General features: G+C 34.6%; 1 protein-coding gene across 1 annotated transcript; it reads left to right on the top strand.

The window, feature by feature from the left end:
- The first annotated feature begins 298 nt into the window (after positions 1–298).
- LOC136033141 (peptidyl-prolyl cis-trans isomerase Fkbp12-like) lies at positions 299–9942 on the top strand. Its single transcript, XM_065713782.1, has 3 exons — positions 299–457; positions 6227–6461; positions 9787–9942. The coding sequence occupies exons 1-3, from the start codon at positions 421–423 to the stop codon at positions 9839–9841; spliced, it is 327 nt and encodes a 108-aa protein (XP_065569854.1). The 5' UTR covers positions 299–420; the 3' UTR covers positions 9842–9942.
- The last annotated feature ends 9000 nt before the right edge of the window (positions 9943–18942 follow it).

Here is an 18942-nt window from a genome sequence, read left to right as displayed (position 1 = left end):
GAATTCTACAAACAATGCGGAAATATCATGGAATCAAACTGCGAACCAATAATTTTTTTTTATTAAAGTTCCAATTCAATCTTTATCTCCGTAAAAAAAAAAAAAAAAAAAAAAAAAAAAAAAAAAAATCCATAAGTGATGAAGATTATCAAGAAGATTGAGCAGAGGATTATGAGGATATCAATAAAAAAAGTTTATAGTTGAAAAAATATCTCACCTTAACAGCTTATGTACCCTGAATTATAATGGTCAATGTAATTTTGTAATATTTGTTTTGTCGACAACTCAGACCGGGACATTAAAAACAATGACCGCATAGGGATTTCAATATCTCCTAAATTCATTTTATGAAGAAAGGAATAAGTTAAGCACAATTCCCGGTATTTCTTTTGTAAGGCTATCAAGATTGTTAACCTGAACATGGGAGTGAAAGTAGAAACTTTTCTTGCTGGAGATGGTAACTTTTTGTTATTATTGTCCTGATAGACTATAGCCTTAAAAGTATATTTCTCTACTAGATGTTTGTGTTAAATTTTCAATTGACAGCTGAGACTAATCATAAAATATAACCTACTTTGAGAAGATCTTCTACCACCCCTTCTAAAGAGCACTGTCCTTTGATGTACATGGACACGATGTGTTGGGAAATTGAAACTTGGTCAAAATATCTGAAGCTCAAACATGGTAGGCTAGGTATGGAAATTATATTGAGTCACAATTTTGCTAAGTTCTTGTTTGAAAGGTCTCAAAAGTACTTTTACGTGCTTCTGTAATTTAAAATTGACTATTACCATAAGTTAAATTACAGCTAGGACCAATCTAAGGATTTTTCCTTGTTGAGCTCCAGAATAAAGTCTTGAGTTTTATACTGAGTTCATTTTTTACCATTTTAGGCTACTTTTTCCTGTCTAATAGCATCCCCCAATTCAGTTTACACTCCAGAGGACCACCCACCATCTAGCCTTTGTTTGAAAACAATGGTTTCAGCATTGACAAGTATATTATAGACTGTTTGACAAGTTTCAGGTGATGAGCTCTAGTTCTTGAGTTGGTACCAACAGTAGGAAATAATACTGGGAAAGTAGGCTATTTGTTACTCTACAAGTTAATTTTCAGTAACTTATAGGCTAAAATGGCAACCCCTCTATATCTCCTGCAAACAAATGCAGAAAGATTCAACTTAGATAGTCTTGCAGGGCAGGAGAGCTTCTACATGCCAGAAATCAATTTAGTTTCATGTCTTGGTGTATCTTCAAGAACTTTTGTGTCTTTTTTAAAATATGGAGAGGCAAGAGACATTCCAACTTAAGCTTAGGATGCACAAGTCCCTTATACAGAAGACTTATGACTTCAGGGTAACTGATAGAAATAGTATACTTAATCAGTCCAAGGGTTAAACTAGCCCCAACAGCAAATCTCAAATGATACCAAGATCCTGTTCATTATTTACAGAGGAGAGTAGATGACCTTGGAAATAATAAGGGTGGCAAGGATTCAGTTTACCAAAGTGAATGATTTGGTACTTAACAATAATGAATTCAAGAAGCCAGGCCTCAGCCATTTGACCCAGCAGTTCAAGATTATTTTGTAGTAGGGCATGATCTTCACAGGACAAAGCTAGTCCATGAAGTTTTGGGATGACTGCATAAAGAGTTGATTTACTGTTGATAACAGAAGGAGCATCATTGATGAAGATATTAAATAGTATAGGACTCAAAACACTTCCCTGAGGAGCTCCACTCAGAACATTCATAGAGGAAGAAAGAATATGATTGCTCTTGTTAAAGATAGAAATTGATATTTTTTTTTCAAGACATATTATGGTTTGGCTTAATAGAAACACTTCATTGACTTTGTATTTGTAATATAAAGACATAGGTTTAAATACTACTTTTTTTTTCATTTCATTTCAAAAATATTTCATTTTTTCCCATAAGAGACTTCAGTAACAGGAAAAATATGATTAAATCTGGGCAGGGGTTTCACTAATAAACAAACAGGGTAGCTTCTCCCTAAAGGGCAAATGACCTAATGTGCCATAGAAAGTATGTCTATTTGTGCAGATAGAATCAAGGGTAGAATTTTCTTTGGTTGTTGGTATGTTTATTAAGTGTATTAAAACAAGGAAATTTACTTTTCAACCAGTAGCATCACCTACTAGAAAAATCCCTGCTTTAGAAATTTGCAGTGACCATTGCTTGTAATTGCTGGTAGGGTTGTTGCCTTTGTGCAGTTTTTTGAATTGGGAATAATAGAAGCAGTAAGACAAAATCCCCTCAAAAAGAAGAGGTAAAACTTTCAAGTCCTACAGTTACCTAAAGGATTTTATCATAATCTGAAAGGTTGGGGTGTGAATTAATTTAAAGGTAAGATAACTATAGATATTTAATAATTTTGTCTTCAATTTATGTCTTGGGGGTGATCATGAGGACAAAATTTTACAAATTGGGAGTGGTTATTAATTTTGAATAGGCCAAGATTCTCTGCTCAAAGTGTTGAAGCTCAACTGCCCAGCAGGCTAGTCAGTGGCTTGAATATTCTACAAGGTTTAATCAATGGAGCTGCTTAAGGTCAAATTTGACTAAGTGGTGGTGGAGGAGTATATTTTAATTTCAATAAGACTCCCAATTGCTAGTTGGGGCTGAAAGTTGTGGTTGTGTAGCTCAGTAACTTGAGTTAAAGAATATAGACCTTTCTTCACTGATTTTTTAAATTATCAAGCAGTTTGTGGCAATGAACTGTAAGTAAGGAACTGTAAGTTCAGTCAATTTGTTGTAATTCAGGCTTTCAACCTTTTGTAGAGAGGAATTTGAGGGTATGACATTATATTTTTCTGTATGGCTTATTGTTTGTTCTATGCTCAGTCAAATTAAAACCTAAAACTGCTTAGATAGTTTACCTGGAAAACATTTAGCAAATTTTATCAGCCTTGCAAAGCACCCATGTTTAGGAGCTATATTTGGCCATTATCAGGATTGTGGCTTTTTATACTCAAATCTTATTTTGTATTATGGTACAAATGTTTGTGATGGTACCCAATTGCACTTGATGCCCATTAACCTTGCACTTTATGCCCATTAAATTGGACAATCTGTCTTGGCTTTTTCTACAATTGACCATAACTTTGACTTTTCCCACAACTCAATATTCTCATTACCTGATATCACCTTTTTGCCATCATTTCTTCCTGCTTGCAACTTAATCTTCATTATGTTAATTTTGAAGCCTAGTTTTGCACCTTGAATTCTCAAAATCCCTCAAAATTCATTTATTTTGTTAACATTAAGCAATATAAAATAAAAGTCACTATTTTATCAAATGTTTCCAATTGAAACATGGCATGTGTGTTGTTGCTCATGTTTCCTGGTTTACTGTGTACCTGGAAGTCAAAGTATTCAAGCTCAACTGCCCAGCAGGGTAGTCAGTGGCTTAACTATTCTACTAGGTTTAATCAATGGAGCTGCTTAAGGTCAAATTTGACTAAGTGGCGATGGAGGAGTATATTTCATTTTCAAAAAGACCTCAAACACTAGTTTGGACTGAAAACTGTGGTTGTATAGCTCAATAATTTTCATTAACAGTGAAACTGTTCAACTAATTTTTGCCCAAAACATTTCTCTAGAGTTAAAGAATATAGACCTGTCTTCACTGATTCTTTAAAGTATCAAGCAGTTTGTGGTAATGAACTGTAAGTAAGGAGCAACTCACCCCAACAGTAATTGAAACTCCAAAAAAGAGTATTTTTGTAATAATGGATACACCAAAAAAATTGGTTTTTATGCTTATTCCAAATACATGATAAAAAGATGCCATATGTGCAGTTTATCATTGTTGATTCACTTTTCTTGATTTTCAAGTCAATCTATTTTCCTTGTTGTTCAAGCCAAGGGACAGTAAGTTTCTCATTTAGGGGTTTAGCATACTTCTTGTTTTGATTTGACTTGTTTTTAAGGAGTTTTTGGTTATTGTAGTTTTTACTAAGGGACTTAATCATTTCATACTAGGTTGGTGGCTAACACTGCAACCTGGATGATTCACTAATTTTAATTTTATCCTTCAGAAGTTAAACACTTTGAAAAACATTTTTTTTTCTTTTTTTTGTTTGAAAATGATGATTATGTCTCTTTGCGAGGGTGCTTGTACTGAATGATTTTAGAAGATTGGGAGAGGACTTATTTGAATGGAAATCAAAAGTTCTTTTGCCCTTTTCAACTTGCCAAAATATTTGGTTGACAACCAGCACCCCTCTTGTGCTCCCCCCTCCCCCAAAGACATCCAATCAACTTTTTGAAATAGCCATTTAATTCAGCATAGTAGAAAGGTGCAGTAACTATGCCTTTGGGGATGATTTGACCTCATATCACCCAGGGAAGATTGTATGTTTTGCAATTTATCCATTGTTCACATATAGTATTTGTTATTGGGAATATACAGAGCTTTTTGCTGTTTTGGGAATTTTCCACATGGTGGTGTCTTCTGCAGAAAAAAAATTTCCAGGGGATATTTTACATAGGTGAGGGAAGGAATTTTCTGTTATGTTTTGAAACATGATTAGAAATTAGATAAAAAAAAGAACAAGTTTTTTCAATTGAAAGTAAGGAGCAACATTAAAACTTAAAACAAGAAATATTCTGTATGTGAGGGGGGTTCCCTTTCCTCAACCCTTGCTCTTTACACTCAAATTTATCTTTTTTCACAATTCTTCAAAAAAGACTGCTCAAGCACAAGAGCTGTTGAATTTGAATGAGAAGCATTTTAAAGAATTTTTTTAAGACTTTAGCATAAAGAGTAAAGGTGAGTAAGGGGTAGCCTGCCTCATGTATAAGACAATTTCTCTGGTTTTTAAGTTTTAGTGTTGCTCCATACTTTCAGTGGAAAAGATCTGTTTTTGAAATTAAATAAAAAAGAACAAGCTTTTTCAATAAAGTAAGGAGCAACATTAAAACTTAAACAAGAATAAAATTCTGTATATGATGGGGTCTCCCCTTCCTCAACCCTTGCTCTTTACTCTCAAATCTGTGTTTTTTCACAATCTTTCAAAAAAGACTGCTCAAACATAAGGGCTGTAGAATTTGAATGAGAAGCATTTTAAAGATTCTTTAAGACTTTAGTATGAAGAGCAAAGGTTGAGTAAGGGGCAGCCTGCCTCATCTACAGAACATTTTCTGTGGCTTTTAAGTTTTAATGTTGCTCCATACTTTCAGTTGCAAAGACTTGTTTTTGTTATTTTTAATGACAAGTATGAAAGAAGTGGCTTTGAGAACCAGAAAATACCTTCTTGGGCCCTAATTTTGGCTGATTCTCAAAATTATTATTGGCCTAGCTGAGCAACTATCTAAGATAGCAAAAAGCTACTGGTCCAGGATCTAATTAGACTTATACTTTACTGTTTGGCGCCCCTATATAATGTTAGGTTTTTTCTGCACTGTTCTCCCTCCTTCATGCTATGTTTCAAGATGAATTTAAAACAGATTAAAGTGCCTTGGAGTGGGGAGAGTATAGCAAGGATATTCATCCTGTAAAGACCAGGCCTATGAATGATGACATAATGCATTCATAGGGGGGGGGGGGATATCAGATTTGTCTGTGTACCGACGTCATGTTTGTGTGTTGACTGACGTGATGTTTGTAGAATGACCCAATTATGAGGATTGAGCATTATGTTGTCATGAAGATGTTTGTCGACTTATGTCATATTTGCTAGGGCAATCATTAGAATAATGAGGTATAGATCTGAATAGGGATTTTTTTTTTTCATGGACAATTATATATTGCATGCTCAAGAGTCAGTAAACCTGACAATCTATTTATATGCACAGACAATGGGACAGCAAAGAATGTTGCATATTTGCAAGTTTTACATAGTTAAAAACATATATATATATATATATATATATATATATATATATATATATATATATATATATATATATATATCTATGTTCATAGGTGGGACACAGGGACACAACTACAATGGCGCGTAACGACTTATGCGCGCGGGGGGCTTGGAGGGGCCCCCACCAACTAGGTGTTGGGGTGGCGTGAAGCGCCTCCCCAACAGCTAGTATAATATAATGGTACTTATCAAATAGCTTTCCTGAGTCAACTGTACTGAGCCATGCACCCATGTCCCACTAGGCAAATCTTTTGGCTCATTTTGAAGATTTAAGTGTTTAGACTTGTTCAAATAATAGATTAAGATATTTGATACAGCATATCTTTTCAGGTGTTACATTCCCTAAGACTGGACAAAAAGTTGTTGTCCATTATACTGGAACGCTTGACAATGGAAAAGTTTTTGACTCCTCGAGGACTCGTGGACAACCATTCAAATTCACCCTTGGAATGGGTGAAGTCATCCGGGGCTGGGATGAAGGAGTAGCCCAATTATCCCTTGGTCAAAGAGCTAAACTTATCTGCACACCAGACTATGCTTATGGCTCAAAAGGCCATCCTGGAGTATATCCTTTTCTAGCACCCTGTATTGCACCTCAATTTTGATTTCTTTTTTTCAGTAGGTTATCTATTGTTTATTAATGCATATCAACTATCCAATCTCACACTCCATAGAAACTAAAGATCCATGATTGGAGGAATTAACTTTGAATTAATAGATTAGATGACTTTTTTGTTATATATATGCCTTGATACAAAGGGGTATATTCTATCCTCCCCCAGATTGATCTGAAACACCCCTTCCCGTGGAGAAAACACAAAATTTTCCTTAGAGATTTTGACCCTCTTCTCACCGAATAAGCCCTGATCTCTGATAACCCGGCCAACCAAGAAGGTATGAATCTAATAAAAAAAGATACAGTCACATTTTTGAATGCAATTTAGTAAAAATTAAGTTTTTTCAATGAAAATAAGGTGCAAAATTAAAACTAAAAGCGAACATAAATTATCCTGTATATGAAATAGTTGACCTCCTCAATATCTCGCTTTTAATGCTAAGTTTTTTAGCACTTTAAAAAAAACTTCCTATTCTAATTAAATGGCCCATGTGCTTCATGACTCGTTCTTAAGAAATTGGGACAAATAGTCAAACTTTAGTGTATAGAGGAGCGGGTAACCCCTTCATATATGGAATAATGTATGTTTGCTTTGAGTTAAGTTTACTGTTTTTTCAAATAATGCTGGTAAATATGGCTCACCTTTCAAGAAAATTCCTTCCCCTTGCAGGAAACTTCTCAATGGAAAGTTCCCCCCACATAAAATATATCCCCTTCTGTAATATTTCCTCTGGGCAATTTCATCCTCTGAAAGTCCTCCTCCTCCTCCTTTTGTAAAATTTTTTGCAGTTAATTCAGCCTGAAAAATTCTCCTTAGCATACATACTTATATTTGAAAAAAAATTGAATTTCAAATAATTTTGTCAATCACTCCAGAAATCTCCCCTTCTGTGAACTTTTCACTGGAAATCTAAACCTGCTGAAAATTTTCCCCAGAACATATCCATGTGCAAAATTGAGTTGACATAAAAAAGTGAAACAAATAAAAAAACTTGGTTTAGAAATTCTGTTGAATCCAGTACAAGATTTCTCCTGGAGAGTTCACCCCTGGAAATTTTCCTTCCCATGGAAGACCAAAGGATTCCCTTTTTATTGATTTTTTGTGTTTGGGTGAGGGAAACCAGTCTTCCTATTGTGGAAGATTGGTCAACTAAAAATTGTATTTACTTGGAACACTGGGTTATCCCAAGATAGAAAATCGGCCTTGTTTAACGGTCCTCAAGCTATGGCTCATCCCCTCAGGGGAGAATACCCTTTTCCTCCAAAACCATGTGTTTCAAATTTGGCCACTCTATGGTTCTGTACCTTGCTGCCAGAACATACAATGTGGCCAACAATTAATATACTGGATACTTGTATTGGAAGTCTCTTTCTTGTACTGTGCTTTTATGTCCGGCGTGTTCCTAGAGGCACAAGTAGGCTGTTCTGCTGCTAGGCCACAAGTAGGTCGAGTAATCCTTAAACTGATCTTATTTTAATGCTATTTTTGGTATTGTTAAATGTGTTTCTTATATTTTAGATAATACAGTGAACATGAAAATCTTTTAAATGTCCTGCAATTAAAAGGTACTAGTTTAGAATTACAACTTGAAGCCCTTCTCATTTCCAGTCAAATTTGAACTTAGCCGGAATTATGCTTAAAAGCTTGACCTTTGACCGATGAAGTGTAGAGAGAGAGGGTGGGGGCTACTTTAGACAGTTCTTTCAAAAAATAATCAAACTTTGGAGATGTTTTCCACACTGTCTTATATTTGGTGTTCTGTTGTCTGGGGTTTAGACAAAGTAGCCCCCCTTCTTAAAATAAACTTCTAAATATATACCTAGTATTATATAGACTACATGTGTATATAAAGTCGCTATACTATTTATTGACATGTCTAATACATTAAATATCTATTATAAAATAATTGAAAAAAATACAGAGGGAGATAAAATTAAGTGATATTTCGTTTTCTATAGGTACTTTTGGAAACCGAACTTTGTGAGCATTGTAATGTTTATTACCTAATAAAAAAGAACTTAAAGGCTCAACTAATTATTAGAATAGATTAGTAATCACTAAATAGTTAAAAAAAATATTATAATGGAAATAACTTTTATAAAAGATCAGGCTTAAATCTTTGTAAAAATATAATTATTAATAATTTAAAATTGTCTCTACCCAAGACTTAAAAATTACATAGACAGTGCTGATTTTTTTTTTCTACTAAACTCCACGGAATGCGTTACGATGTGTCATGTGTTAATCTAGAAAGGGTTTACCTCATTGGTAAACTTTTGAAGTAAACTCGAGGGAATTGGTTAAGGAATTTACAAAATTCTGTTGGTGCTGATTGCTTGAAAACGTGCAATTTGCTATGTTCAGAGTAATATCCAATAACTAACACTTTCGTTACTTCTATCTAATAAAGCTTCAGTGCCCATTCAGAAAAAAACATTCTGTATTTTTCAAGGGATAATAGTTTCTTCAAGTATGGCATGTATTTAGTAAAATTTGCGATGATTTTAAAAGCAGTTTGAAAATAAGCACTGTTTTAATCTCTTTTAAATTTTCAAAAATTAGATGGTTCAGCTGAAAGTTAGTTGGGATGGTTGGATATGATTTTAGGGGCAAATAAGCCGTTAACAATAGCCTGAGAAATCGGAAGAGAAATGTTCAATATCTTATGTAAAACTCTTTTGAATTACAATAATCTTATTTAGGGTTCATCTCAAATCCTAGAAGGTGCAACAATTTTTTGGAAAGAGAAATACCATGAACATGATAAAAATAACCCAATATGGTTTGAGAACGCAATATTTTGACTAACATCAAAGAAGATTGTAAAAGACTAGTTACTTAGTGATGGCACATTAACTGTGAGGTGAAAATTAATGGTATATTTCCAATATGATGGATTTGTGGTATACTCATTATTTAAGTAGATGAAGCTATTGGCCATTGCTAATTAGCTGTTCATTTCTTGTGTCAACCACAGAGATATTTGATATGCATAGAAGGTCAATACATGTCCTTATTACTGCGCTTTGAAACCAAAGACTAATTTCGTAGTGATTGCGTAGATCTTGTAGGGAAGGAAAAACATAGTTTACTCCTATTGTTCCTTGAATATCCTGACTCTTATGTAAATTAAGCATATTTTGTAGTGTCAACATGGTAAGTAGGCATTGCATTGTAATGACCTCTGTCGCAAGCTGCTACCAAACGAAAGTGCCACAACGATTTTATTATGGATAAGTGTTTTGAGCTCTATTTTCCTTAACTCCTTTGCACTATTCCGCCAAACGCAACTTTGACCTTTGATGTGGAACTTCTTCGACTGGAATGAAGTCAACCTGTGATCCCAAGATGTATCTTGGTATTTTAATTTTTCAACTCTTAATAATAATTGTATTAGCCCTGTATGGCAATAAACCTATAGAACTTTTAGTCTTAAATTATTTCAATTTTCGTCTTTTATTCTGATAGTTTGTTATACCAAGGATGTCAACGACTGTAGTCTGATGGAATAAACATTTATTCGTTTCCGATGCACCTTTAACTAATTAGAAAACTAATCTATAATTGCGTAGAGTTCCTCCATAGAAGAAAGAGAATAAGCTGTTTACTGAAACTAAATACCCTTGTTAATTAACATCTTATGAAGGTGTAAGATGATGATGAAATATGGCTAATGAGCCTATCTCTGTCCATCTGGTTTTGTGACATACTTTATTTAAATCAATCATTAGAGTAGTGTAAATTAAATCAAATGATTAAATAATTCACCTGAGAAGCAGAACATGACCTGAAGTGTTGATTGGAAACATTTTATTATCATAGCTTAAAAAAAGCGAGAGAGGGTTCTTTGCTGTGGTCAAGATGTGAAATCTGATTATAAATATGTCAGAAATCATCCTGATAAACCACCAAAAAAGCTCATTATACTGAGAATTCATAATTATAATGTAATGTTAGCATTCGCCTCCTGAAAATAGCCTCTCAAGGCCATGTACATGGTTCTCGTCCTAGAGGATGCCCCCAAAAGAGATGCAAAGACAATTTTTCGTTGCTTACTGTGCAACACTTTCTTCGCCTAGCAGTTATATTAATAGACTAGTGAAAGAAATGGCTCCAAAACGAACTTTGAAGACTGGGGTGATTTAAGTCAATAGATTTTAAATGCTCCAATCCTTACAGGGGCACAATACAAACTATATTCGGTTCAATTCATTCCTGACCTGTCAACAAAACAAAAGAGGGTTTGTAGCCCTAGTGACAGAGTAAGAAAAAAAAGGAAAATAAATAACAACGAAAAGAGAGGTTACAATAAAAAAACAAACATAAATACATACTAAACGAAGAGGGAAGACCACTGGCGGTGGAGTTTTCTAGTGGAGAATTTGAAATCTTCCACTCTTTTATCAATAATGTTTGCAGACAGAATCAATTTAAATTTTTGTACCAGAGATGAATTACTGGTCCAAGGAGGCAGATGCAACAGATTATACTTGGCGAATAAATAAAGTTATCAAGAGTATAAAAGTAGGAAGGAGATGCTTCAATTCACGCAGTATATCTAGATTTCAACGTAGTTTTTAAGACTTTAATTCAGTATGACTATCAAAGGTTAATCTCTCATCAAAAATTAAATTCAAGAACCTAATTATTCACCACTAGAATAAATTTCTTGCTTCTACTGGCAATAATTATTAGTCCTCAAAGAGATTTGATTTTTTGACTTAGCTTAATTGGATTTCCTGAGGTCAGTTTGAAGCGCGGTTCAATGACTGCAGTATAAAACTGTCAGTGCCTTTTCACTCTTAGCTACTCGAATTAGGCCGTGTCTTCCTTATTGCTTTTCTGCCGGCATATCTGTTCTCCATTGGTGTTCTTTAAGGCTTAGTATGCTAATCATTTGAAGTGGCTTTTCAGGAAAGGTTTAATCCATTTTTGAGGGGTTTCAAGTATTTTTTTTTTCGAAAGAAAAATTTTGATACTACAAGTTAATGTTGAGGTAAGAGCGAAAAACAGTTATCACTCTTGTGCTTCTTTTAGTTGAATATTTTTTTAGCGTTAATTTTCTTTAAACCATTTTTTTGGGTTACTATGGCCCGAGGATTGTTTTTTACTAGAATGCAGCTACACTGCAACACCGACGTAAGAATTAGGTACGCAATGGTTTGATATCAATGGCTGCTTTTGTGAAGTTAGTACTCCATTAAAAGTAAGCTGAGAAAAAATGTCATGTCTCCAGGTATACATATCTAAAAGAACGAACACGAAAAGCACGCATCTTAAGTGAGCCCAGAGACAAAGGATTTCTAATCTCTTCGTCCATCGTCATCAACAAAACTAAGACGCTGTAGCCTTGAAATCATTCCGCCGTCTTCGGGATACTAGTGGTCACTAGGCATCTGCACATTTTCTGATTTTCGAAAAAACGAAACGAAAAAAAAAATATGAAAAAAAAGAAACAGAACAGAAACTGGTCCGTCAAAAACAGTTGACTTATTTCAAATTTCTGTTTGTTTGTTTGTCTTTTTTTTTTTTTTGAAAACAGCTTTAGTTTTTTTTTGAAAGACCAGAACATAGTTCGCGCTTTACTGACAAAAAAAGAAAAACCAGTGACGGTAAACTGTCAATTTAATTGACATATACTGATATTTATACCTTAAAGTTTGGATATTTTTTTATTTATGAAAGTAAAAGAGTGAAAGTATTTAAAACATTTTGTTTTCAGTGCAAATTATGCTCTGGTCTTGAGAAGGCATGGGGGTTATCAGCCCTACTCATGTTAATCTCTGTTCGTTTTGATTTTCGTTTATTTATTGATAGGGATTTGTGGTAGTGTTACGCTTGAAGATTATTTGACTATTTCTGCTCATTTTTGGCTTAATGGAGCTCTTTACTTTTCTTTGGAAAACCTGTTTTGTCTAAAAACTTTTTAAAATCAATATCTTTTCGTTTTTTATCGAGACAGTCTTTTTCATGGAAAAAATAACTATTTTGTATTCTTTTCAGTTTTTTTTATAAGAATCTATAGTATGGGTTGCTGTGTGTATGTTGGAGAAACTTTTTGAACAGTTTTAAATCCTGACACAAACAGTATTTTTTAATTTAATTTTTATTGATTTCGAAGTTGCCCTGAAAAATAAACCTTAATCTCATTCCCAAAAGATTCTGTCCATGCTCTTAGACAACCTGAATACACTTATACTATTTCTATTTACTTAAATTGTAAGTGCAGAAGTAGTAATAGTAGTATCCCCAATTGTTTCAGCTTAATATCCACAGTCGCTCTCGATATATTGCTGAGGTGTCTTACCTAAACACAATGCCTTCTGATTTATTTTAAAGCTACATTTAGTTTAAATCATAATGGGACAATTGCATAATTATAATGGTTGACATGCCTAATATCCCTAAGGACATAGTTGCTGGGCCGTTCTACAATGCTGAAAAAAATGGCTGTCACAAAATTTTGACTGGATGTGCTTGGAAAATAAATGGTTGCTTGCCTTCCAATCTCTCTTTACTCTTAAAAAGGGCACCAGAACTTTTAATTTTGAATCGAATTAGCTCTTTCAAAATGATATTTCTAGCTATTATAGCGTAGTGCTGCCTAAAATATTGGTTATATGCCCTTTTGAAAACCTGCAGGCATACAGTTTTTTCGTTAAATTGAAACTCCTAAACGTCCCCTAAAAGCTTCATCTTGATACCCTTAACGTCATTAGTTACAGTAACTGTGGTGGTAGTACTAAAAGTATATATAGGAGTGCCTTCTGGATAGTTCAAAATCTCACACAACTTACCCTTAAAGGTCTAAATTAATAAGATAAGTTTTTCTTCAGATATTTTTTTTCGCCTTTCTGAAAATTCACATGCTCCTTCTTTGTTTTGATTTAATTCAGCATTCGTTAAAATACTCCTTGAAAGCTTCACCTTAATACCCTTAGCTTGCGCAGTAGCAAAAGTTGTAGCAGCATTAGTAGCAGTATGCGCATAGTACCTTTGGTTTCTTCAGTATCCCCTTCAACACATGCTGAAAGTTTTAGCGCAATACATACCGTCAACCATTCCTGAAGCATTTCTGATGCATCCTCTTGACAACCTGTGTGGGCATAATGTGTTTCGAATTTGTTCCATGCAGTTTCAATATATCCCGAATTTTTTGCCTTAATGTCCTTAGTTGTAACAGCGGTAGGAGTAGTATTAATTGTAGTAGCCTAAGCTTTAGTGGCAGTAGCACTAATAGAAGTAGGAATAATAGTAGCAATAGTATGAGTAGAAGCGGTAGCATTAGGATGCAAATATTTTCTTTTGGCTAGTTCAACATCCCTCACAAGCCCTGTTAGTTTCAACTTCACACACCAAACTATTCCTAAGATATTGCTGTTACACGCTTTTGACAACCTGCATACAGGGGGTGTGTTTTGATACAATTCATCTTCCCCCTTCAAAGTTTCACCTTCATACCCTTGGGCATAGTTGTAATATTTGTCACGGTAGTAGCATTCATATTACTAGCAGTATTATTAATTTATTGCCTTTTGGTCAGTAAAGCATCCCTCTAATCGAGTCCTGGAAGTTTCAGCTTAGTACAACTATTGCTATGACATTGCTGATATGTCCTTTTGATAACCTGCATGTTCATATACTTCTTGAAATTTTTCGTCTCAATGCTCTTAGCCCAACAAGTAGTTGCAGCAGAAGTAGTAGTAGTGTGCACATATTGCCTTTTGGTGAGTTGATCTTCCCCTTTAAGTATTCTCTGAAAGTTCCAACTTAATACCCAAATAAATTCTTCAGTTTATACGCTATTTTGACAATATGCATGCACAAAGCGTATCTTGATTTAGTTCAGATTTCCTCTTAATACTGTAAACGGAGTAATGTTGTAGTAGTACTGGTGGTAGTTGTAGTAGTATTGGCAGTATATAGGCCTAAAAATTGCCTTTTTGATAATCTACCTTATCATTTCCTAAAATTTCTAAATTAATATAGTCAGTTATTCCTGTGTTGCACTCTTTTGACAATCCGTGTGCACATAGTGTATTTTGATTTAATTCAACACTCTCCTCAACATTCTCTGAAAGGCTCACCTAATTACCCCTCGTCTTCTTGGAAAATAAAGTTCAAGCATACATACCTTTATTAATAACATATGCTATGTCTAACCGTTGAACGAATTTCCCTTGTCCTGAGGATTGTGCGGAGGTTGACATCCCCAAAGACATAATTACTGGACCTTTCAACAATAGTGGACAAAGTAGCTCTCTTAAAAATTTCGATTGGATATGTTTTGGGGAATGATAGGTTTGGAGGTTTCAGATTGCTCTCCGTTCACTTTTGACTCTTAAAAAGGACACTAAAACTTCTGACTTTCAATCAAATGAGCTCCATTAGATCCAAAGTTTATACGACTACCCTTTCCATAAAAACCTAATATGCCCCTGGCAAAACTTGCAACCCTTGCCCATTAGCTCTGGGGGATTCCGTCCACCCTAAAGACATTGTAACATGATTTTTGGGCTATTGGTAAAAAAAGGTTATCACAAAATTTCAGTTGAATGTGTTTTTGGAAAAGAGAATGTCAGGGAGCGAGGTTAATCGCTCTCCATCATATTTGACTCTTAAAGGGGAGCTAGAACTGTACATTTCACTCTTTAGAAGAGTGAGCCTCTTCTAAAGTTCACAGGACCATCCCTTCCACAGAAAACCTTATGTCCCTGTGGTATAACTTACAAATTGTATTCCCAGACTCTGGGGGGACTCTGTCCATACCGAGGGTCTTGTTGTATGATCTCAAACATTTTGTATCTCAAAATTTTGATTGGATATGGGGAAAAGGTGGGCGTTGGAGGGGGTTAGTTGACCTCCAATCACTTTTGACTATTAAAAACGGCACTAGCCCTTTCAATTTCCAACCGAATGAGCCCTTTTCGAAGTGTTTACAACTCCTTCGATACGAAGTGTCCTGGTCTAAAAAAAAATTATACATTGTGCCAGCATTACTCTTTACTTGGGCAGCGCTATTGCGCTGCCTATGATTCAAAATATGTGAGATTCATTAAGTTTAGTGTTACCCATCAAAGTTTACGAGCCTGAGACAATTTGTCTGAGTTTCGAAAAGGGGGTGGGTTAAAGAATCTTAACGAAAATTGCACCATCAGATTCAGTATATAGGAGAACCCTATCGTAGAGATTTCAAGCTTTTATTTGCAAAAATGTGGAATTTTTATTTGCTAGAAGAAAGATCATGCATGTGTTTTTTTTTTCAGGGGTGATCGTATCGAACTAATGCTCCTAGAACATCGGAAGAGGGGTCATTCGAACGAAAATTAAAAATTCTAATGCTCTTTTTAAATAATCAAAAAGATCGGAGGGCAACTAGCCCCCCTCTCACGCCCCCTTTTCCCTACAGTCGCCCGATCAAAATTTTAAGATGATCATTTTGTTCAGTTTAGTTAAAAAGGTTCAACAACTGTGCCTTTGGAAGTAACATGACCCCCACAGCCCCTGGGGAAAGTTAAAAAAATTGTCCATTGTATACGTATAGTATTTGTTATTGGGAAGATTGTGTACATTTTTCGGGAGCGGTGAATTTTTTGCTGGGGGATCTTTCATGGGAAGGGAATTTTCTGGGGAGTGAACTTTTCAGAGGAAATTTTACACTGGGGGCATTCGCCTGAATTCCTACACGAAATTCTTTTATTTTTATTGCTTTCTCTTTGCTGACTCAATTTTACATGTGGAGGAATTGTCGCTGAAATAAACTCCCCAGGGGAATTTTCTGCAGGAGCAACTCTTTACTAAGAGGTGGGGGGTCATATTTGCAGGAAAACTTTTCTGCAGGGGGGGGGGGGGAATTTCCGGCGTGATTAGAACAATAAGAAGTTTTTTTGAAAAATACCAAAAACTTAAGCATGAAGAGCGAGGTATCGAGGAAATTGCATTTCTGTTCGTTTTAAGTTTTGATCTTGCTCCTTACTTTTCAGTTTGAAAAACTTGTTGGTTTTTTAATATTTTTTTTTATAACAGTTCATGGTAACTAACTGTAAGTAAGGAGCGATGCGGCTCCTTAGTTTAATATTACCCGTCAAAAGTTCCGAGCCTGAAAAAGTTTACCCTATTTTTGAAAAAAAGGAAGAAAACATCCACAAAACATTAAGAAATGTTAACGAAAATCACGCCATCAGATACATCATATCAAAGAACTCTACTGTAGAGGTTTATCCAATTGCTTTACATTTCTTTTTATTTTCGTGTGTTCTATCACTCAGATTGTTCTTCTACAAGCCCCCCTCCTCTATTAAACAAAGGATTTTCACTAATATTCCTAGCTGCGTTCCAAACTTTCTTCCCTAAGACACCATCAGCGACTTAAAAAATTATTGTCCTAAAATTAGTCCATCCAGCTCTTATATTGTGAAATTTTAAACTCTCCAGTTTAGTATTCAACTATTCCTTTAAAGTTTCAAATTCTCATCCTGGAATCTACCATCGTCATAGCTTCCCGAAAGGTAGTTACCCTTTCTAAATTTCAGCTCTAAATTTACCCTCGACACTACTAGATGGTAATCTTTACTTTTAACATCAATAACAGCACTCCTATATACCCTAGTATCTTGTATAGATCCTGCCAGTATTCGGTTTACAACAATAAAATCGATAAGGTCAGCTGTCTTACCATCATGTGAATACCATGTTAACTTATGAGCTTTTTTATTACCAAATACTGTATTGATTATAACTAGATTGCTATATCTACAATATTGTAACAGTCTGTAACTGACTCTGTTTTCTGTTCCTACACCAAATTTACCTAGGCTAGGATACCATCTGTCCCTATTTCTGCTAGCCTGGGCATTAAAATCTCCATACTTCTACCCAGCACCCTGTCTAATTGTTCCTGTAGCTGTAAGTAAAATTCATCTGAGTCATTAATATCTTCGCCTGTCGGTTCTACGAGGGAATATACTACTATGACTAATACCCTGCATATTTCAGTCATAAAATGAGCGACTAGTATTCTATTATTAATACCTTACCAACATTGACAAGGTTTAGTTGTTTCCTTCCTTATTCGTCATGAGCCCTAATCCCTGTCTATGTACCCCATCGTTCCTGCCTTAGTAAATTAAATCTATATCACCTAATTTCGTATTTCCTACCCCTCTGGGATTTGAGTTTCTGAAACTCCTAATCTCAAACGAAGCTTTGAGATTAAAAAAGTTAGAAACGCAGCTAGAAATATAAGTGAAAGTGCTTTTTGTTATATAGAGAGGGCGAGAGGTTTGTAAAAAAAAATATTTGAGTGATAGATCATATGAAAATAAAGGGCTGTAAAGAAAATGGAGAAAGCATTAACGTATGGATTAAGGAAGTTGAGGTGGAGGCCATAAACAGTGGCATCGTTGAGGAGGGCAGTTCCCCCCCCCCACTAATTTGGAGAAAACAATACTAAATAATTTTAAAACCGATGCTCGTTTTAAGTTTCAACTTCGTTCTTTACTTTAAGCACATAATTTTTCTTAATTGATCCTCCATCCTCGTGTTTAATATAAAAAAATGCGAAAAACAGGGTTCCATTACACTTTCTAATATGTTCCTCATTAATATTTACCGGCTTAAAACCTTATCATCAAGTAAATAGGTAAGACTAGTTAATGGCAAAATTGCAAAAATGTACTATAGTTCCTCTTTCGCCCCGTTTGCTCAGGTCAGATTATTTCCCCTGACGGGTAAGGGTCTTTTAATTCCTAAAATCTATCATTTCAATATAAGATTACTTGTTTTAAACTTTCAAAAGTGGATATAAATACACCCTTTACATCTGCAAATAGCACAGAAATGTAATCACTGAAAAACAAGAAATCATTGAAAACAAGTAACTTTTCATTGAAAAACATGAAAAGAAATCATCAGAAAAGAAAAAGAAACTTGGTGCTTTTTATAATAATATTCGTATTGTAGCTAAATAGGTCAAATTGGTTGTAGCTTAATCATAGAAATTAGTAGGGGGAGGGATCAGCTCCAGAAATCATTTCATTGTTTTAATTTTTTACTTCGAATATATAAATCAAAACTCCAATATTGCTCCAAATTCTCTTTTTTGAATTGGAACGCCTAATGAGCGCTGATAATGTCCATACCCCTTAACCATGATTTACACAAAAAAAAAACTTTCGTAATTTTTCTAGATTTAGTTTTTTTTTTTATTTTACCAAAATACAAAGCGGAGGGTAATTTTCAAACACTAGGTGTCAATTTCCGATTGGAATTCATGGCAAGTTTTAACTAATATAAGGTTTCTACCGCAATGCTACCAAGAACTGTTTAGATTTTCTGAATGTTTTAAACAATGCTCAATGAGTAAGTTAATTCACATAATTTTTTATAATATCTTTAAATAAAAATACTGTCGCTATTTCAAATGTAAGG

This window comes from Artemia franciscana, chromosome 11, assembly GCF_032884065.1.
Source record: "Artemia franciscana chromosome 11, ASM3288406v1, whole genome shotgun sequence".
Taxonomy (NCBI): domain Eukaryota; kingdom Metazoa; phylum Arthropoda; class Branchiopoda; order Anostraca; family Artemiidae; genus Artemia; species Artemia franciscana.
The sequence above is the reverse complement of the archived record's forward strand: the minus strand, read 5'-3'. Positions and strand labels throughout refer to the sequence as shown.

Bases quoted from the DNA above. Each gene is read 5' to 3' on its own strand.
- LOC136033141 (XM_065713782.1), top strand. From the start codon at position 421: ATGGGAGTGAAAGTAGAAACTTTTCTTGCTGGAGATG. The intron at 458-6,226 runs GTAACTTTTTGT...ATATCTTTTCAG, and splicing joins AACTTTTCTTGCTGGAGATG to GTGTTACATTCCCTAAGACT. The intron at 6,462-9,786 runs ATATCCTTTTCT...ACTCCTTTGCAC, and splicing joins TCAAAAGGCCATCCTGGAGT to TATTCCGCCAAACGCAACTT.